Source organism: Lynx rufus, unplaced genomic scaffold, assembly GCF_022079265.1.
Source record: "Lynx rufus isolate CCGP_SWC_20201006 ecotype Redwood Valley unplaced genomic scaffold, mLynRuf1.p SCAF_17, whole genome shotgun sequence".
Lineage (NCBI taxonomy): Eukaryota > Metazoa > Chordata > Mammalia > Carnivora > Felidae > Lynx > Lynx rufus.
Genome location: NW_025814831.1, coordinates 30,165,753 through 30,184,752, shown reverse-complemented (window position 1 = coordinate 30,184,752; position 19,000 = coordinate 30,165,753). Strand labels below are relative to the sequence as shown.

Below are 19,000 nucleotides of genomic sequence, written 5' to 3'. Positions count from 1 at the left end.
GACAATCTCCATCAAGAAATTTCTGCTTAGCCCTTAGAGAATCATTCTAGAAAGAATAACCACATAAGCTTTGTTCTGAGGGAAAACAGCTTTGTCCCCTGCAAAGGGAAAAGCAAGAGATAGAGAAGGAACTGAAAGAGCCTGGAAGGAGGAAAGTTCAACAGAGCACAGAAGTGAAATCCCAAAGGCATCAGAAAAAAAAAACTCTAGAGGAAAGTAGCTAAGCACTGAGGTCCTTTCAGTTCTGGCCTTAAGAGAAAAAAAGGAAAAAAAAGAAAAAAGAAAAAAAAAAATCTGTGCCAACTAAAATCATACAGTCCTTTAAATTTTTATAAAGGTGTCCCCTGTGGCTGAGAGCAAAACCCAGCTCCCTCCCCAGAGTCACAGAGCTAAGAGAAGGCTGGTTGCGCCTACCAACCCCTCACAACCCAATGCTTACAACAGATCCCACCCCTGAACCAACAAAGATGATTTTATGCCTCCCCACTGAGATTCTAAAACTAGCCTCGGTCCATAGTTCCTGCCAAAGGGAACTTCCTACTAATTACTTCTACGTGTTGGTCTCTGATTTATCTTACTTTTCATTCCATTTTTAGCTGGGTTCAGAGGAAGAGACAGAACCCAAAGAAACCAAACCAGACTGTCACTCTCACCAGAACTGAGACCGCTATCCCAAAAGGAAACTAGAACTTTTTTCAACAAACGAGAACAATGTACATTATCAAGCTTCATCTAGTGCCTGGCACTAACCTGATGACGTTAGATATACAGCACAGGTATACAACTTGGGTAACATCTTCCTTCTCCTGGGGAGGTAAAGGAGAAGTGGAAGGCGAAGGAACTCTTCCTAGAAAAATCCAGAGCCACTTTCATCATGTTGAAAAGAGCCTCCAGGTCGTGATTTAAGTCAATGATCTAATTTTCACACAAGATTTTACCTAAACAATGTCAAACAGACGAGCAGCTGATCTATTTTTACAATCCAAATGACAAGGATGTTCCATTCCAGTAATAAACTCCTATGCCAGAAAATTCTAGTAAACCTGTCTCTCCAACCTTGCAAGTCTAGAAAGTTTCCTTTCATTGTATTCTAAAAGGAGTGTGTAACTTTGTGTTTATCCATGTATGTGTCCATAGGGTTTCATAAAAAACTCAATTGTTTCTCAATCAAATGTTTTCTTAAGACCACTGAAGTCATGAGATTGGCCTCACAAACACACTGAGCACATTTGGTAAGGGCAAAGATCACTTTCTTCCACTCCAGTGTCCCCAAAGCATTCCATTACTTGAGAGGTCAGGAATTCTCCCCCCTTGTCTTAGAACTACCAGAAGTACTTCTGACACACAGCCTCCCGGACTCTGCCTGCAGCTCCCCTCCTACTCCAGCAAGAAAGAGAATGTTTGTATGCAGAAATGATCCACAAAGTGAATTCTTTAAAGAGGGTCATTTTTAGCTCCATGATCAGTTGGTTTCTTTGACCTCCACCCAACTCACTCTGTTCAGCTATCCTTCTATATCTGAACAAAAAGCTTTCCAAAACAAAGCTGAATTCTGAGGACAGACAGGAAATACCGAGTCACCCTCAAGACCCACATCACCCTAAGAGGATCTTTCAAGGAACTTCCAGATGGCATACACAGCCCCCCTCTTAAGTGGCACGGCATACCCGTATTTGGCCAGCTATAAAACAGACATAAGCTCTGACAAAGGCTCTGGGACTTAGCAATAAAAGTGCCAGGCCAGAAAGAAGACAAGAGAGCTAGGTCCACCTCTACTTGGATTAGATCATGGGCAATTTCACTCACTCAACTTTTCTCTTGCTCAAAGCCTCCTCCATTCCCCACCCATCATCTCTTTTAACATTTTTTCATTCTTCCTGGTTCTGAACTTCCCAACTATAAGGTACCATGCTGGCCAGGGTCTGTTCTGTGTTGTTCACCACTGTAGCCCTACCCCAGGGTCTGATACATAATAGGGAATGAACATATATTTGTTAAATGAGTGAATATCTAAATGCTACATTCTCTCCGGGAATAGTTTTACCGTTAAGGATTCAAACAACCTGCTTATATACCACTTGCTGATTTTTTCTTTCTAACTGAAAATTTTTTTTTAATTTTTTAATGATTTATTTATTTTTGAGAGAAAGAGAGAGTGAGCAAGCGGGGAAGGGGCAGAAAGAGAGAGAGGGAGACAGAGAATCTGAAGCAGGCTCCAAGCCGTCAGCACAGAGCCCAATGCGGGGCTCAAACTCATAAACCATGAAATCATGACCTGAGCCGATGTCGGAGGCTTTACCGGCTAAGCCACCCAGGAGCCCCTCCACTTGCTGATTTTTTTTGTTTTTAATGTTTTTTATTTATTTTTGAGACAGAGAGAGACAGAGCATGAACAGGGGAGGGGCAGAGAGAGAGGGAGACACAGAATCGGAAGCAGGCTCCAGGCTCTGAGCCATCAGCCCAGAGCCCAACGCGGGGCTCAAACTCACAGACCACGAGATTGTGACCTGAGCTGAAGTCGGGCGCTTAACCGACTGAGCCACCCAGGCGCCCCATCCACTTGCTGATTTTAGAATAACCTTAAAGAATTTAACTTCCCTGGGCCTCAGTTTTCTCACCTGTAAAATGGGGTTAACAACACAATCTACTTCAAAAATTGCTGTGAGGATTAAATGAGATAATTGCACATCAAGCACTTTGCACATTGGAATCATGCAGTAAATGCCAGAAAAGAGTTGGCTGCCATATTGCTGTATTTATACTGGTTTGCTTCTAGGCCACAGTCATTACCACCACCACAGAATTTCATTCCATTATCCCAAGTAAAAACCCTTCCATGGGAAGGTTTCCAATACACAGCTCATTAAAAAATTAGAGATACTGGAAGAAGATGCTTACTCAATATTTACTGTTCCCTCCCTCAAAAGGACGTATGTTTTCAATTAAAAAAAAAAAAAAGCTGTTCTGAGGTTGAATACATACATTATGCAGAAGATGGCATAACGTTTTCAAAAGAACGACGTGCCATGATTCCAAGAATTATTACTATACCATCCCTTATGTCAAAAATCTTAATAGATGACACTGGCATTCAAGGCGATCTTTGGTGTCTGAGGTGGAGACCGAAAGGGCCTGCTTTTTCTTTTTTAATTTTTTTACTGTTTATTTATTTTTGACAAAGAGAGAGAGAGACAGAGCATGAGTGGGGGAAGGGTAGAGAGAGAGGGAAACACAGAATCTGAAACAGGCTCCAGGATCCAAGCTGTCAGCACAGAGCCTGACGCAGGGCTTGAACTCACGGACAGCAAATCCATGATCTGAGCTGAAGTCGGATGTTCAACCAACTGAGCCACCCAGGCGCCCCACGAAAGGGGCTGCTTTCTATGCCATATCGAATGTGACAGTGGAGCCCTGGTGAAGTAACAACATGGCATATAACTACTTAAAGTCAACAAAGTAACCCCCCCAGCAGTATTCCCCTCCTCTGAATTTCCATAATATCCTCTCTATACCACTCAGACTTCATCCATCTTATTTCCACGTATTTGTCTTCTGTTACCACTGGAATGTCCTCTCCCCAAGGGCAAGCTCAGTATCTGAGTGCCGCTTGTAATTATCCTCAGTGGTCAGCACACAGTAGGCACTCATTAAATGTTCATTGAATTAATGATTAAATTGATTTATTGTCATTAATGCATTTCATTCATTCAACAGATATTGAGTACCTACGATATGCCAAACATTGGTTTAGATGCTGATGAACAGAAGAGGCAAAAACCACTGCCCAATGAAAATGGTTTTGTTTTGTCTTTTAATGTTACAAAAGTGACTGTGGTGATGATTGTACATATACATGAATGTACTAAAAGCCAAGGAACTGTATACTTTTTTTTTTTTTTTTAATTTTGAGAGAAAGGGAATGTACACACAGGCTGGGGAGGGGCAGAGAGAGAGAGAATCCCAAGCAGGCTCCACACTGTTAGCACACAGCCAGATGCAGGGCTCGAACCCATAGACCGTGATATTCTGACCTGATGAAGTCAGATGCTTAACCAACTGAGCCACCCAGGTGCGCCTGAACTGTATACTTTAAATTTTTTTTTTAATGTTTATTTTTTTGAGAGAAAGACAGAGTGTGAGCAGGGGAGGGGCAGAGAGAAAGGGAAACACAGAATCCGAAGCAGGCTCCAGGCTCTGAGCTGTCAGCACAGAGCCCGACGTGGGCTCAAACCCACGAACCATGAGATCATGACCTGAGCCAAAGACGGACACTTAACTGACTGAGCCACTCAGGTGCCCCTGAACTGTATACTTTAAATGGGTGAATTGTACAGTATGTGAATCATATCCCAATAAAATTGTTTTTTAAAAAAGTAAATCCAACATTGAAAAGAATTGAGATACTAGTGGACTTCTTTTATTGCAAAATTAAGATAAAATTCTATACCTTTCTGTAGTTCTGTATTTTCAGTATTTTAACATGCAGAATCTGTTGTTTTATAATTGGAAAATTTAAAAAAATTAAATTAAAATTTAAAATTAAAAAAAAAAATCACTACCCTCTGCTATGGACTGTTTAACAGGTAAAGGGTTTTCATTTGGGATGATGAAAATTTTTTAGAACTAGACAGAGTAGGGGCACCTGGGTAGCTCAGTCAGTTGAGCATCTGACTTCAGCTCAGATCACGATCTCCCAGTTCATGGGTTCAGGCCCGGCATCGGGCTCTGTGCTGACAGCTCAAAGCCTAGAGCCTTCTTCGGATTCTGTGTCTCCCTCTCTCTCTCTGCACCTTCCCCACTCGCGCGCGCTCTCTCTCTCTCTCTCTCTCTCAAAAATAAATAAATAAACATTAAAAAAAAAAACTAGACAGAGTAGGGGATGCACAAAACTTAACTGTTCACTTCTCCATGGTTAATTTTGTGTGATGTGAATTACATCTCAATAAAAATAAATAAATAAATGCCCTCATGGAGCTTACACTCTAATGGGGAGAGGACCATATTCAAACAATTAAAATATACAGCACACACACCAAAAAACAAGTCATTGGATTAACAAACTGTGGTGAATCCATGCAATGGAACACTACTCAGCAATAAAAAGAAAAGAACTGAGACAGGCAAGATGAATGACCCTCCCTCCACAACATTACGGTGAGTGAATGAGCCAGCACAAAACAGCACTGCATGATTCTATTCATAAGAAACTCTAGAAAAACCAAACCTAAAGTGATAGAGAACAGATCAGTGACTGCTGGAGAACCGTCGTGGCAGATGGAAATGTTCTGTACCTCGGTGGTGGTGGCAGTGGTGGTGGTGGTGGTGGTTATACACGTGCATGTGCATTTGTCAAAACTCATAAAAACGTACACTTAAAATGTGTATATTACATCATACGTAAACTATATCACAATAGGGCTGATTTTTTTTGAAGTTTATTTATTTAAAAAAAAATTTTTTTTTACATTTATTTGTTTTTGAGAGACAGAGACAGAGCTTGAGCAGGGGAGAGGCAGAGAGAGACGGAGACACAGAATCAGAAGCAGGCTCCAGGCTCCGAGCTGTCAGCACAAAGCCCGACGCGAGGCTCAAACCCACAAACCATGAGATCATGACCTGAGCCGAAGTCAGAGACACTTAATCGAATGAGCCACCCAGGTGCCCCTAGAGCTGATTTTTTAAAGTATACATTATGTCAAATGGTGGAAAGTGGTATGAAAAGAAATCAGGAGAGACTGACAGTACAAGGCCAGGGCAGGAGTTGCTCTTTGAAATATGGTGTTTAAAGAAGTTGCACTGTGAAGCAAAACCTCTTTAGGTCAATCCTTTTAAAAACAATGTAATGAACACAATTTTCTGTGGTAACAAAAGGAAGAGAAATGTCACGAACAATCCAAAACAGTACATAAGCCTAAAATCATTTCTATTTAGTTCTAGAAAGAAACTTTTCTCCCCTGGCAATAGCAGATTTAACTTCTTAATTCATGAAGGCAGGTTGGGGGAGTTAGGGAGGAGGAAGGAGAGGAGAGAGGGAGAGAAAGATGAGGGAAGGGAAGAGAGGAGGAACTAATGAAGGGAGGGTGGGAAGGGAGAAAAAGAGAGAGTGAGGAAACAGGGAAGGAAAGAGAAGACAGAGAAGAGACAAAAAGAAAAACCGGCAAGCAGGCTGTCTGCCTGTCCATCTGTCCAACAGTCATAGTCCAGATCTAAATAAGAGTTGACTGAGAGAGACGTGGGGGAAAAACAATAGTGCACCCTGTGACCTATGATTGCATGGTCACCAGGCATGACAAGAGAGGGTACAAAAAGAATTATGGGATCCTCAGACAGCCTCTGCTCACAGACAAGTACAAAAGAGAAATAAAAGCTTTCCTGGGAATGAAGATCTCTGTCATCTGCAACCCCCCACACCCGCCCAGTCTCACTTAACCTCTCAATTTTCATTTTAAAACATTTTTCATAGAGATTACTTAAACAAATAAGGCACATAATTGACACTCAATAAATGTTTATGACTGTTGCTGAGTGATACAGATAAAGTGAATTTAGCTCTTTTAAAGAAAAGGCTATGAGAGATTACAGAAAACAGTTTAGCCATTTGGACTGACATTCACCAGGCAGAAAGAACTGAGCTAGAAAGCAGAGGAATTTCTAGAATATTCTATGCTGAAATGCTCAAGATTATGTTGTCTCTTAACTTGAACTTAGGATGTCTGTGTCTATATGCAGGAACCAGGCTCTGTCAGTTTTTTTCAAGCATTCTAATATTTAGAGTCCAATTCTCTGGGAAACACAGTGATAATTCAGTCTCAAATAGAAGGAAATCAAGAAGGGGAAAAAAAATTTTTTTCAAAAGCTACCAGAAAGTAGAATCATCCTCCAGTGAAGTCAAGCCAGAGGTCAGGTGCTTTTGCACACCTACTTCTCTAACCCAAGAATTCCAGCCACCACCAAGCTGACCACAAAAACCAGTCAAAGAAACCCTCTTAACTGCTGGCCAGAAGCCATTGGAAAAATGGGAAAATGAACAAAACAGCGTCCCAGGAAACATCCATGCTCTCCTACCTCCAAAGGCTCCTCTGTATCCCTTCCCATAGGCCCTCCCAATTCTTCTTGCCTGGAACTTTCTATATCCTTGTTTTCTTTCCCTTCTTCATCAATACATTTAGCAATTCTAACCTCAGAAACAGTCTCAAAGCAGGCACGACCATCCCCCTCCCCAGGAAAGTTCAACCAGCTGTCTGAAGCACTTCCTTACTACACAATCTCCAGGATAAACTCAGGGATACTACCGCCAGGAGATACATCCACAGGAAAAACATATAAGGTCAACTTAATATGAAATCTGCCTGTTATATTGACCTTGGCTCAAAAAGTCAAATGTTTGCCTAATTCCAGAAAAATCAATCACTTCAAGGAAATAACAGACCAGAAGAAACAGATTCACACAAACTGGAGCTAACTTGAAATAGTTAAAGACAGGTTCCCTGAAAAGCTGATTCATAGTGGTTTTGATGGCTTCTATGGGTCAAATTTTAAAAAGCCCTATACTAAACAAAATAGCCTCCCAAGTTAAATGCTGGGACCCTGTTATAACTGAATGAGTCCAAGACTGAGAAAGCTCAAAAGATGCCAAGCAGAAACAGAAAGCACATCATAGGGGCCCTTTCCTCCTTCTGTTTGTCTGAGTCATCCTCAACCCTGCATTTCCCAGTAATTCTACACAATGCTTTCCCTCTACTACTATTACCAAGCAAAAGGGGCTTTTTTCACTTGGGTTTCTGAGAGTAAAGAGCAGCGATGGGGGAGGGAGCCCGTGCTACTCAATTACTGCTTATGATTGTGACAGTCAGCTCCTAAGCAGATCTGTTATTTTCTCACATGGCACCCAAGGATTAATATTGTAGCACATATATTCAAGTACCGACCAGAACTTGCCAAAGGGCCAACCAGCCACAGCATCAAAATTCGTCCTTACTTTGTAATGGTTTGGCCATCTGCAGAGCAAAAATGGGGAAGTTCCACAAATTAGATCGATTCCCCTGGCTCATGAACTGGTGGCCAGAATTAAGTCCTCAGGTGTTTCTGCCAGCCTATCTGAAAGCTGACCCAAGCCCCAGCAAGGTACCCTATAAACCGGGAAACAGAGGACAGGGCCACAAGGGTCTCTAGCAGATGAAGTCCAAGAAGGAGCACAAAAGTGGGGCAGACCAGCACAGCCAGCTTATGGTCAAGGATTCCCATACAGTATGAAAACATCCTCTGCTATTTTCCATTCCAGAATCTCACAAGAATAATGTCTCTTTTAGCCAATTAAAAAAAAAAAAAAAAAAAAAGCCAAGTCCCAGTATTTTGAGCCACACTATTCTGGGATTGTAAACAAGTGAAGCAGCCAAACAACGTGATGGGTCTTCTTAAAGGAACGGTCTCCGAAGAGAGGAAGTCTACCACTGTGCTGAAGAAGGAATGAAGAGGGCTCACTGTGGCCTTCCACTTCAGAATGGGTCCAGACTGCGTATCTCTGAGTCAAGGAAGACCTGCCCCAGCGAACACTTTCTTAGCTTCTCACTGACCGCTCCTGGGTCACCGGGCTTCCTTATCACCTTGTGTGCTCAGCATGAGGGGACCTAACTTGAAGAGTCTTTGGCACAAAAAGCTCCTTGGCTCTCCTAATGTCCCACTCGGGGGTCAGTCAGCACAAAGGGACAACAAGTGAAATTTCTCATCAGTTTGTTGCTCTACTTTCTTGGAAAGAAGACAGTCACAGGAAGTTTGTAGAAAAGGGACAAAGAAGAGAATGGGGTGGTTATTCACACAGGATGTCTGAATCCCTCACAAGACACAACAGATAGGAAAATACCATTCTCTTCTTCCACTAAGAACTCCCATTGTTAGAATTTTATTCTTCTAACCTTTGAGTTGTTTGAGAAGGGTGTTGTCTCTAAGTTCAAGAGCTTGGGGATTGATTTGTCAGTGTGAATCGTTTACTTATTATGGACTCTAAATAATGGACCTGAAAGTCCTCTGGTTTTCCTAGCATAGTTCTACTGAGGCCTAGAAAAATCAAGGACAACAACACAGAAGAAAATCTAACCATTTCATGAGAGAGGTTGCAAGTATGCCAAAAGAAAATACTGATTTCAGCTAGATTACTTCTGGGGAGCAAACAGAACCAAGAGAGGGAGGAAAAACTAGTGTATATGTTAAATTTTTGTCCCTGATACGTTTTCCACATCACCAGAATGCAGATCTCCTATTAGACCAAACCTGCATCCTTTAGATCAGTTTCTCAATTGCAGCACAACTGACATTTTGTACCAGATCACTATTTTGGGGGGGGGGGGGGGGGGGCGCGGCTACCCTATGTATTGTAAGATATTTACCAACACCCTGTTCTCTACCCATTAGCCAGTGGCACATGCCCCAATCATGACAACCAAAGATGTCTCTCAACATTACCACATGACTGCAGGGAGAGCAAAATCACTCCCCGTTGAGAACCACTGAGTTAAATAAAACCAAATGACACTAATTTAACTCTTCGTTGTATGAACTGGGTTCTTAAAGTCTTTTAGTTTTAACAAATCAATAAAATCCAGGGTGTGATCTGCACAAACCAAATGCCAAGGAGTCACCACTAAGGGTGGGCATTCCTCACTCTCTACTCTATAACAGCATTCCTGTTTTATATCCAAACTTAGTCCCAAATCCATCAATGTCTTTTTTTTAATACTCACCAGTTTATTAAAGGATATGATAAAAGATACAAATCTACAGCCAGATGGAGAGATGCATTGGGAAAGGTATGGGGAAAACACGAGGAGCTTCCATGCCCCCTCCATACATACAACTCTCCCCAGTGTCCATGTGTTCACCAACCCAGAAGCTCTCATCGTGCCTTTCCATCTCCCCAGTGATTTTGGTGACACCAAATCAAAGCCACCTCTCACCTCGTCTTCTGCAGTGGCCTAAGTGGTCTCCCTTCTTTTCCTCTCGCCCCACTACATTCATTACAATCTAGCCTTCACACTGAAGCCACTTCTTGAAAATGTCTATCAGATCATAAGACTTTCTACCAGAAAGCAGTCTGGTGCTTCCCAACACACGTAACAACCACACTTTTTCCTACGGCCTGCAAGGCCCCACGTCGTGTGGAACCCGTTCCCTTACACTCTCTGCCAGCTCCCTCCAGCCACAGGGACATTCTTCCTATACCACAAACATGACATACACCTTCTTTCTGTTCTCATTGCCCTCTGTCCAGAGAGCTATTTCCCCAGGTAGTATTATCCATCAGATTGTGCTTAAAAGTAACCTCTACAATAAAAGCTTCCCTGACCATCCTGCACAAGTAGCTTCCAAATCACTCTTGCTTAATAATACTACATCTAAGGGGTGCCTGAGTGGCTCAGTAGGTTAAGCATCGGGCTCTTGGTTTCAGAGCAGGCCATGACCTCACAGTTTCATAAGCTCAGGCCCTGCATCAGGCTCTGCTCTGGCAGCACGGAGCCTGCTCGGGATTCTCTGTCTTCTCTCTCTCTGCCCCTTGCCCGCTCACGCTACCTCTGCCTCTCTCAAAATAGATAAATAAACTTTAAAAAATAATTAAAACTTATTTATCTATTTTGAGAAAGGCAGCGATAGCATGAGCAGAGGAGGGGTGGCGGGAAGAGACAGAGAGTCCCAAGCAGGCCCTGCACTGTCAGCACAGAGCCTGACATGGGGCTCGATCTCATCAACCGTAAGATCATGCCCCGAGCCAAAATCAAGAGTTGGACACTTACCCGACTGAGCCACCCAGGCACTCCAATAAATAAAATAATTTAAAGATAATAATATTAATAATACACCTGAGCCATCTTTTATGTGTTTTACATGTGTGAACTCTGCTTTCCCCACTTAAATGGTAAGTCTATGAGAGCATGGACCAAATCTTATTACCCATGCTTCCCTGGAACCTAGAAAGTACCTGGCACATAATATGAGCTTAATAAATGCGAGGAATTAATGAATGCTTTTGGCTAACAGACTAAATGTACCCGTTTAAAAGCCAAAGATGAAGTCTTGCTTGAGACCAAAAGTCAGTGTCTCCTCAAGTTTACCACTATAGTACACACCCAAATGACAAGGTAATGCTAGAATTCTCACTCCTACAAGGAACTTTTTCGTTTCAAAAAGGAACTGAATAATACTCAAAGCACAAGCAACAAACCTTAGGGGACTCCAGGCCATAGAATTTGAGGAAACCACACATAAGTTACAGCCTACAAGCTTCTAAAATAATTCCTATGTACTAAACTGAAAATGGCCAAAACCCACAAATGCCAGAAACATAAAATGAAAAACAAAGACGGGGCCTAACTCATAGAATCCTTACCACTGTGAGTAAACAGTTCTTCAATAACACTGTCTTACATTTATATCGGGCTTTGCTTTATTTGCTCCTCACGGCAGCCCTGAGGAATCGGTGAGCTGATGCTACTGGCCTGGCCATATAAAGCTTCATCAGAAAGCTTCACTGACTTGGTCAGAAACAAGAGGGTCAGAGTTAGACCAAGGATTTTAGAGCCAGACGCTTGTGTTTTTGTGTTGTTTTTTTTTTTTAATTTTTTTAACATTTTATTTATTTTTGAGAGAGAGAGAGTGGAGGCGGGGGGGCGGGCAGGTAGAGAGAGAGAGGGAGACACAGAATCCGAAGCAGGCTCTAGGCTCTGAGCTGTCAGCACAGAGCCAGACGCAGGGCTCGAACCCACAAACCGTAAGATCATGACCTGAGCCAAAGTCGGACGCTTAACCGACAGAGCCACCCAGGCACCCCCAGACGCTTGTGTTCAAATCCTCTGCCACTTACTGTAACTCGATCCAGACAAGTTACTTCATCTCTCTGTGCTTCAGTGTCCTCACCTATAAAACCCAATGCTATAGATGAAATGTTTTGTGTCCCCCCCCAAAATTCATGTTGAAATCTAACCCCTAACGTGATGGTATCGGGAGGTGAGGCCTTTGGGAAGTGATTAGGTCATGAAGCGGAGTCCGTATGAGTAAGATTAGTGCCCTTATTAAAGAGATTCTAGAACTCCCTTCTACCATCTGAGGACACAGGGAGAAGATAAGATGGCTGTCTATGAATCAGGAAGCAAGTCATCACCAGACACCAAATCTGCTGCCAGCACCTTGATCTTGGACTTCCCAGACTGCAGAACTGCAAGAAATAAACTTCGGTTGCTTATACACTACCCAATGGTATGTAATATAATGATATATGGTATTTTATCACATAGAGCAGCCCAAACTGACTACAACTTCCTTCATAGGGTGTGGTAGGCTGAAATTGCAGCCCCTCCTCAAAGATATCCACATCCTAATCCCTGAAACCTACGAATGGGTCCATTTATGTGGCAAAAGAACTTTGCAGATGTGACTGAATTAAAAACCTTGAGAGCAAGAAACGACGCTGGATTATCCAAGTGGGTCCAACATAATCAAAGTGTCTTTGTACAAGAAAGGCAAGAGAGCCACAGACCCAGAAGAAGATATGACAACAGAAGCAGAATGACAGAGAGAGGGATTGGAAGATGGTACATTGCTGTCTTTGAAGCCAGATGATGGGGTCATAAGCCAAAGAATACGGGAAGCTTCCTGAAGCTAGAAAGACCAGGAAATACTCCCTAGAGTCCCACAAGAAACACAACTATACAGACCCATTTTAGGACTTCTGACCTCCGAACTATAAGAAAATACATTTGTGTTTTAAGCCACTAAATGTGTGGAAATTTGCTACAGCAGCAATAAGAAACTAATACATAGTTATAAACAGGATTAAATGAGCTCATGCGTGTAAAGTGCTAAGAACGGTTCCTAACAGCGATAGTAAGAGCTCTTTACATTTTAGCTCTTAGGAGTCAAGATCAGAACCCAGAGGACTGCACTGAAGTACTTCAGAGGCTAAAAAAAATGAGGTTAGGAAATTTGGTACTATCTATCTAAATTTAAAAGGCACACGTCATTTGACAAAGAGATTCCATTTCTAAAAAGATTCACAGGGATATTCAACACATCCTTGTTTGTAATTACTCAAATATCCACTAACAGGCTAAAATTATAGAAAATCCACTCAGCAACATAGTAGGCAGCCTTTAAATAATGAGCTTATAAAATGTACTGATAAATCTACAAGATGTATCCTCTAATTAAAAAAAAAAAGCTCAAGGACAGAATATTAGGAGAATATTGAGAATATTAGGTTCCATTTCTGTTTAAAAATAAAAAGGATACAGGGGCGCCTGGGTGGCTCAGTCAGATTTGAGCATCCGACTTCGGCTCAGGTCATGATCTCATAGTTCATGAGTTCGAGCCCCACGTTGGGCTCTGTGCTGACAGCTCAGAGCCTGGAGCCTGCTTCAGATTCTGTGTCTCCCTCTCTCTCTCTCTCTGCTCCTCCCCTGCTCACACGCTGTCTCTCTCTCAAAAATAAAGATTAAAAAAAATTTTTAATAAAAATAAAAAGGATATATATATATATGTTCAAAAGTACATCTTAAAAGCTTCTAAAAGGGCATGCATGTAGTTCCCTGTTCACGGTGGTTGTTCCAAGAAAAGAGACTAAGGGGATGGAACAGGAGGGGAAAACTCTTGCCATCACATGCCCTTTTATGTTATTTTAGGTTTTAACTAGGTATGTGCATGGTACCCATTTTTAAGAAACTGAAGTTGAGTTGTGACATCACCAACCTATCAGCAAGTATTTATGCACTGACAATGTGCCCACCATTGTACATGCTACAGGGCATAGGACACAGTCCTGCCCTCCAGGAGTTCACATTCTGGCTGAATTTATAATCTAGATTTGTATTAGACAATCATCCAATTGTTTTGGACATTCACCTAAGAAAACAGAACCACACATTCTCTCAAAGTATTTTTCCACTTGTGACTCAGAGAACAAATCACCACCTAAAAAGAATAAATTCTACGTCTAATCCATTAGTCCCAACCAGCGCTGCTTGTGCTTAAGAAACCGTTACTTCTTGGGAAGTGGTCAGTGTTTAAGAAGGAAGGAAAAGCAGGAGAAATCTTTACAAAAACACAATTACATACTTTATTACACACTGCAAGAAAAAAAAGATGGACAAGTATCTCTGGGTAATTGGATTTGTCTTCTTCATTACATTTTCCTAATTCTCTAATTCTTTACTCAGGAACATGTATCAAAGCCACAAAAAGAAAAACAAAATACACACCCCCCTCCCCTCAAAAAATATTCTTTTTTGGTGCCAACACAATAATGATGGTTACTGGTTCATCCCAAGTCTTCCTGTCATCTTAAAAAGCAACGGCAATCCAAAGTATGACTTTCCAAAGGCTGAACTGGTGGCAAAACCAACAAGAATCATCCAAGTCCAAGTGTTCCATTTATAAAATATTTAGTCCAACTGTCACCCAATTAGAGCATAACCATAATGAAGACATTATTGCTAACAAGGGAGGCAGGATGGGATCTGGGTCACTCTTCCATAACTCCATTAGCTCCTCTCAGCCAATAAAGAAGTCTGTGTTAGCAAAGTATTTAGCTGACAATGGAATCATGATGTAATGCATTTCCATAATCTTACCAAGGAGCAAAAAGACAGAGCTGAAAAATGTTTAGTGGGTAACTGGAAAGTTGTCACACAGCAACTCACGTAGGGTCTCCTCCAACCTGGTGACTTGAGGAGTCATCACTGCTCAAAGTATGGAGTCGATGTACCACAAATACCCCATGACGTTGACAGAAACAACGAACTGCTCCTGGGCACTATGTGCCAGGCCCTGTGATGAGGGCCCTTCCATTCCCATTCCTTAATCTCTTTGAATCTTCTCAACTACTACTGTGAAGTAGTACAGAGGAAACTGAGGCACAAAGCTGAAATAACTGTCCATGGTTACACCGCCACCGAGTGGTGAAGCTCGGATGAATTCAAGCAGGCTTCACTCAAAAGTATAGACATCACAATGCCTCCACTGGAAAGTATAAACGTTATACCACCCTTCCCGAGTCACCCCTCACTGTGACACGCCATCATTTGCCCAGCTTGCTCCCATCACACACTACCCTCCCCCCCCAACTTGGAATGAAATCAAACATGCTCCAGTCCTTCTGTAATGGCAGGTGCCCTCACTGGCTTTTCCCGATCAGCCTATACGTGAAGAGGCCATCTGAACAGAATACTATCCTTATCAGAGGCCACTTTTTGAAGACCCGCCTCTCTAAATTGAGATAGCAAGCCTATGACTTACTGCCTCGCACTCCCAGGGGACCCGCTATGTCTCCTGCCCTGCACACACAGCCCCTCGTCATTCACATTTATTCACAACTTGCCAAGTGCTCTCATTCAGAAAGCTGATCTAAATAAGGTCTTCCCCATAATCGCCCTAATAACAGTAACAGCTACCATATTCTGAGCATTTATTATGCAACAGGCTCAACAAACACGGTGCCATTACATCCTCACACCAGCCCAAAGCAGGCACTGTCTTCAATTTATAGACGACAAAACTAAGGCTAAGAGATAAAGTAATTCAGCCCAAGGTCACACAACCGGTAAGAAACTAATCTGACACCCTGTAATTTTAAGCTTTCAGGGGTCTCCCCCTTTAATGATTAAAAAGGTGAGCTCTTCTCGGAATTCCCTTTTGAGAGGCGCCTTCCAACAAGAGATCTGCCCCACGACCACATGAATCCCATGGGCTTCACCCACAGGCTTACCTGAATTTCTTCATTTTCATCTACTAGGAGGAAACTCACAACCTTCTCGGTCATCTTCTTCCTCCTGGTCTCCTCATCCAGCTCTTCTTCCTCCAGTAACCCCTGGACCTTAGCGACATGGTACACAGTAACGGGGTGTCTCCTTTTGTTACCCCCAGAATGAGTCCTCTTCTGGCACTCCAGGCACAAGTTGATTTTACAGGTCTGGCACCTCACGGCTGCCCTCTGCCTCACACCTGGTGAATGCCCATTGGGACCCTTGCAGGGGTCGCAGTAAGGGACATGGCCAGGTTTGAGTCTTATCCGCTCGTGGTTTCGCAGGCGCTCCTGCCGATGGAGCTCCTCCTCGCAGCGGAGACACTGCAGACTACAGCACTCATCACACTCAAAGACCGCCTCGTCAGCCCCACTGCAGGCATAACTTTCCTGGCACATCAGCCCCGGATTCAGGCCCTTGTCTGCCGGGCAAGTCTGGGCACTCATACTCGGATCGGTAAGGAAATCACCCACAACGTCACCGTCACTGGGCTTTCCCCAGCAGTGAAGACCAAGGCTTTGGGTCTGAAGCCTGCACAGAACCTTCACGGCGTTCTGCACGCCTTAAAAAAAACAAACAAACAAACAAACAAACAAAAAACCTCTGGGGTCCTATCAGAATTCTTCACACGCTCACAAACGTTCCAATTTTTAATCTTCTGCCTCCAAGATTCCTGTATCAGCAGCAACGTTGATTTGGTTTGATGGTGTTATCCGTCTGTAAAGTGCAAGCCTGGAAGGATCTCTTCGGGCTATCTGAAAGAGATCCGATGGGTTCACCGAGGTGGGCTCATCAGTTGGGCCTCGGCCACGAGGTTTTGGTATAGTGACAGAGTGGTCAGGAGCTTTGCAATATAATCCAACCTCAAGTCAATATTTCAGGGGATACCTAAATAGAGGAAGGAAAAGGATTTCACTAATCTAAAAACAGAAGTGCACCTTAAAAAAAAAAAAAATGTGATTAAATAAGAGGCCAAAACTCCTGACAGAAATCTCATTCTTGCTTGTAACGCTTACACCGGCTCTTTCTGATCCTCGAAATTTTGTCTCAAAATCACAGGCAAGGCTCCCCCTTTGGAAAACAGCCACTATCCCTAGGCCCAGGGTATTTCAGAGACTGCCGCTTTAATTCTCAGACTGAAATTCTCTGTTCGTCCAGTTATTAATTAAATTCAGAATCAAAATCATTAAGCAAAAAGTCCTTGGAGGGACAACCCTTTGCAGTCCCCCAACCTGCAGCACACAATTGTGAGGTGGATAAAGAGGCCTGTAAAAAGCTAAAGAAATGATAATATAGACTTTGGCTCCATCAAAGTCTTTGGCAGACCTAGTTAGGTTGTTTCAACTCTAGACAGATGTCTATTAAGGACTGTCAGCCTGGAAACAAAAGTCACCGTGTCATATTTAAAAACAATAAAACGCAATTATTATACTTCCTTTTGTCCCTTCTCTAACTGCAAAAAAAAAAAGGGAGCAACAGGAGACAGAATTCCTCCTCTACAGCCCACTGCAAAGCCAGGCCTGCAGTGAGTTAAAACAAATAATTTCTCTCTTTGTCACTCAAAAACTAACTTAAAAATAACTTCAAAAAGGAAAAAGAAAAAGAAAGGATAACTGGGGCAGGGAAGAGGCTTTTGTCACTTCTACAATTACATTCTAAACCCCCCTTTAGCCTTGACCTCCATTCTAATGCACCAACGAAACGTAAAGCCCTCCTCACAAATACTCACTCCACCCTGTAGTAATCAATCTATCAATCTTATTTTTGGATAAACAAGGAAGGAGAAGAGAGTGACTAGGAGACCTTATTTACACCCTAACCTCAGGCATGGCCAACCAGCCTCCACAACGGAAACGAAAATCAAAATCTGTCAGAGAAATTTAGAAAAATAGAAAATCAACCTTCGAAAGAACACCTCACCGCCGGACCAGCCGGCCAAGCAAACAATCTGCCCACTCGGGCCCCCACCTCGACACCTCTCTCGAGCCGGGGATTCCTCACCCTTCCTTCCTCCCGGGCAACACCACCACAACCCGAGGGGCAGGAGCAGAGTCTGAACAAAGAAGGTCCCCCAAAATCTCCCCTCCACGCTAGCAGAGGCCAGAGCCGAATCTATTGTTTATACCACCCCACCCCCACCCCAGCCGCACCCGCACCCCCCCCCCCCGCCCCGGGGGCAGCCGGAGCTCCAGGACTATCGTTCGCCCGCCGCAGGGCCGTGCCCTTCCCTCCCCGCCGCGGCTGCCCGGGAACCCCACCACGGAGCAGCTCGGCAGCAGCGAGGCGGCGTCGGGGGACCGCGGTGCGCCGGCGGGGGCGGGGGCTGTTCCTCAGGGCACCGGTGGATCCATCTTCATCTCCATCTCCGCCCCCCTCCTCCTTCGCTGCCTCCCGGGCTTCCTCCTCTCCTGTTGTCAGTTGGGATCAGCTGATCGGAGTGAACTTCTCCCAGCTCGGACTAACAGGAAGGCGTGAGCAGTGCAGCCCAGGGAGGGACGAACGGGAGGGGGTGGAGTCCGACTCCCGCGAGGGTGGAGAAGGGCGCGCACAGCTTCCTGGGAAGTGTAGTTCCGCGGACGTGAATCCTCCCCCACGTCCCGGAAGGGAAGGCTCTGAATGACTACAACTCCCAATACCAAACAGAGTGCTCTTGTGAGGAGGCGGTGAAGACAGGCCGTCGAGTATTTCGGGACTTGGAGTTTTTGCATAGACTGCGGTGTTCGAAGGTTTCAGCGCGTTGTTTTGGGTAGTGGCCGGAGAGGGAATGGCGCTAAATTAGATGACTGATGTAATGTGTTGTATAGTTGAGGCAAATAATTCGATTTCAAGTAACCGGTGTTGCACACCATTCCTTCAGAAATGTGTAAAAACAAGCAGTCTCCTCTTCCCTAATTTCACCTTGCACAAATTAGGAGAAGACCAGAAAGAATTGATAAAAGAATATAAGTACTCTTGGAATTTTGTTTTCCCTTATGAGTATTCTTCAAACCAAATATTATTTATTTTCCTTACCTTTCACTTTTTTGACGTTTTCTTACATAGTTTTAGAGCTTCTGGATTTTAAATCATCCTTAAGCTAGACGGGGTACATTTTCAGACAAGCTTGTGGACTACGGTGCAGGCTAATGGTTAACACTGTTATCGGGCTTTTTTATAGAAAGCCATATATTTGTTCAGTGCTTTCACTTTGGGGTTTGTTTGTTTCCTTTTTTTTTTTT

General features: G+C 43.4%; 1 protein-coding gene across 2 annotated transcripts in view; it reads right to left on the bottom strand.

The window, feature by feature from the left end:
- The window catches only part of ZFYVE1 (zinc finger FYVE-type containing 1), a 53,087-nt gene extending 34,842 nt beyond the window's left edge, over positions 1-18,245 (bottom strand). For both annotated transcript variants that reach the window (XR_006962054.1, XM_047079404.1), the window contains exons 1-2: positions 18,041-18,245; positions 15,746-16,670 (exon numbers count right to left, since the gene is read on the bottom strand). Coding sequence is in view for 1 of the 2 variants with exons in the window: in XM_047079404.1 (XP_046935360.1) it covers positions 15,746-16,228 (483 nt within the window). In the remaining variant the exon portion in view is untranslated. The remainder of the gene's footprint in view (positions 1-15,745; positions 16,671-18,040) is intronic.
- Positions 18,246-19,000: the final 755 nt, after the last annotated feature.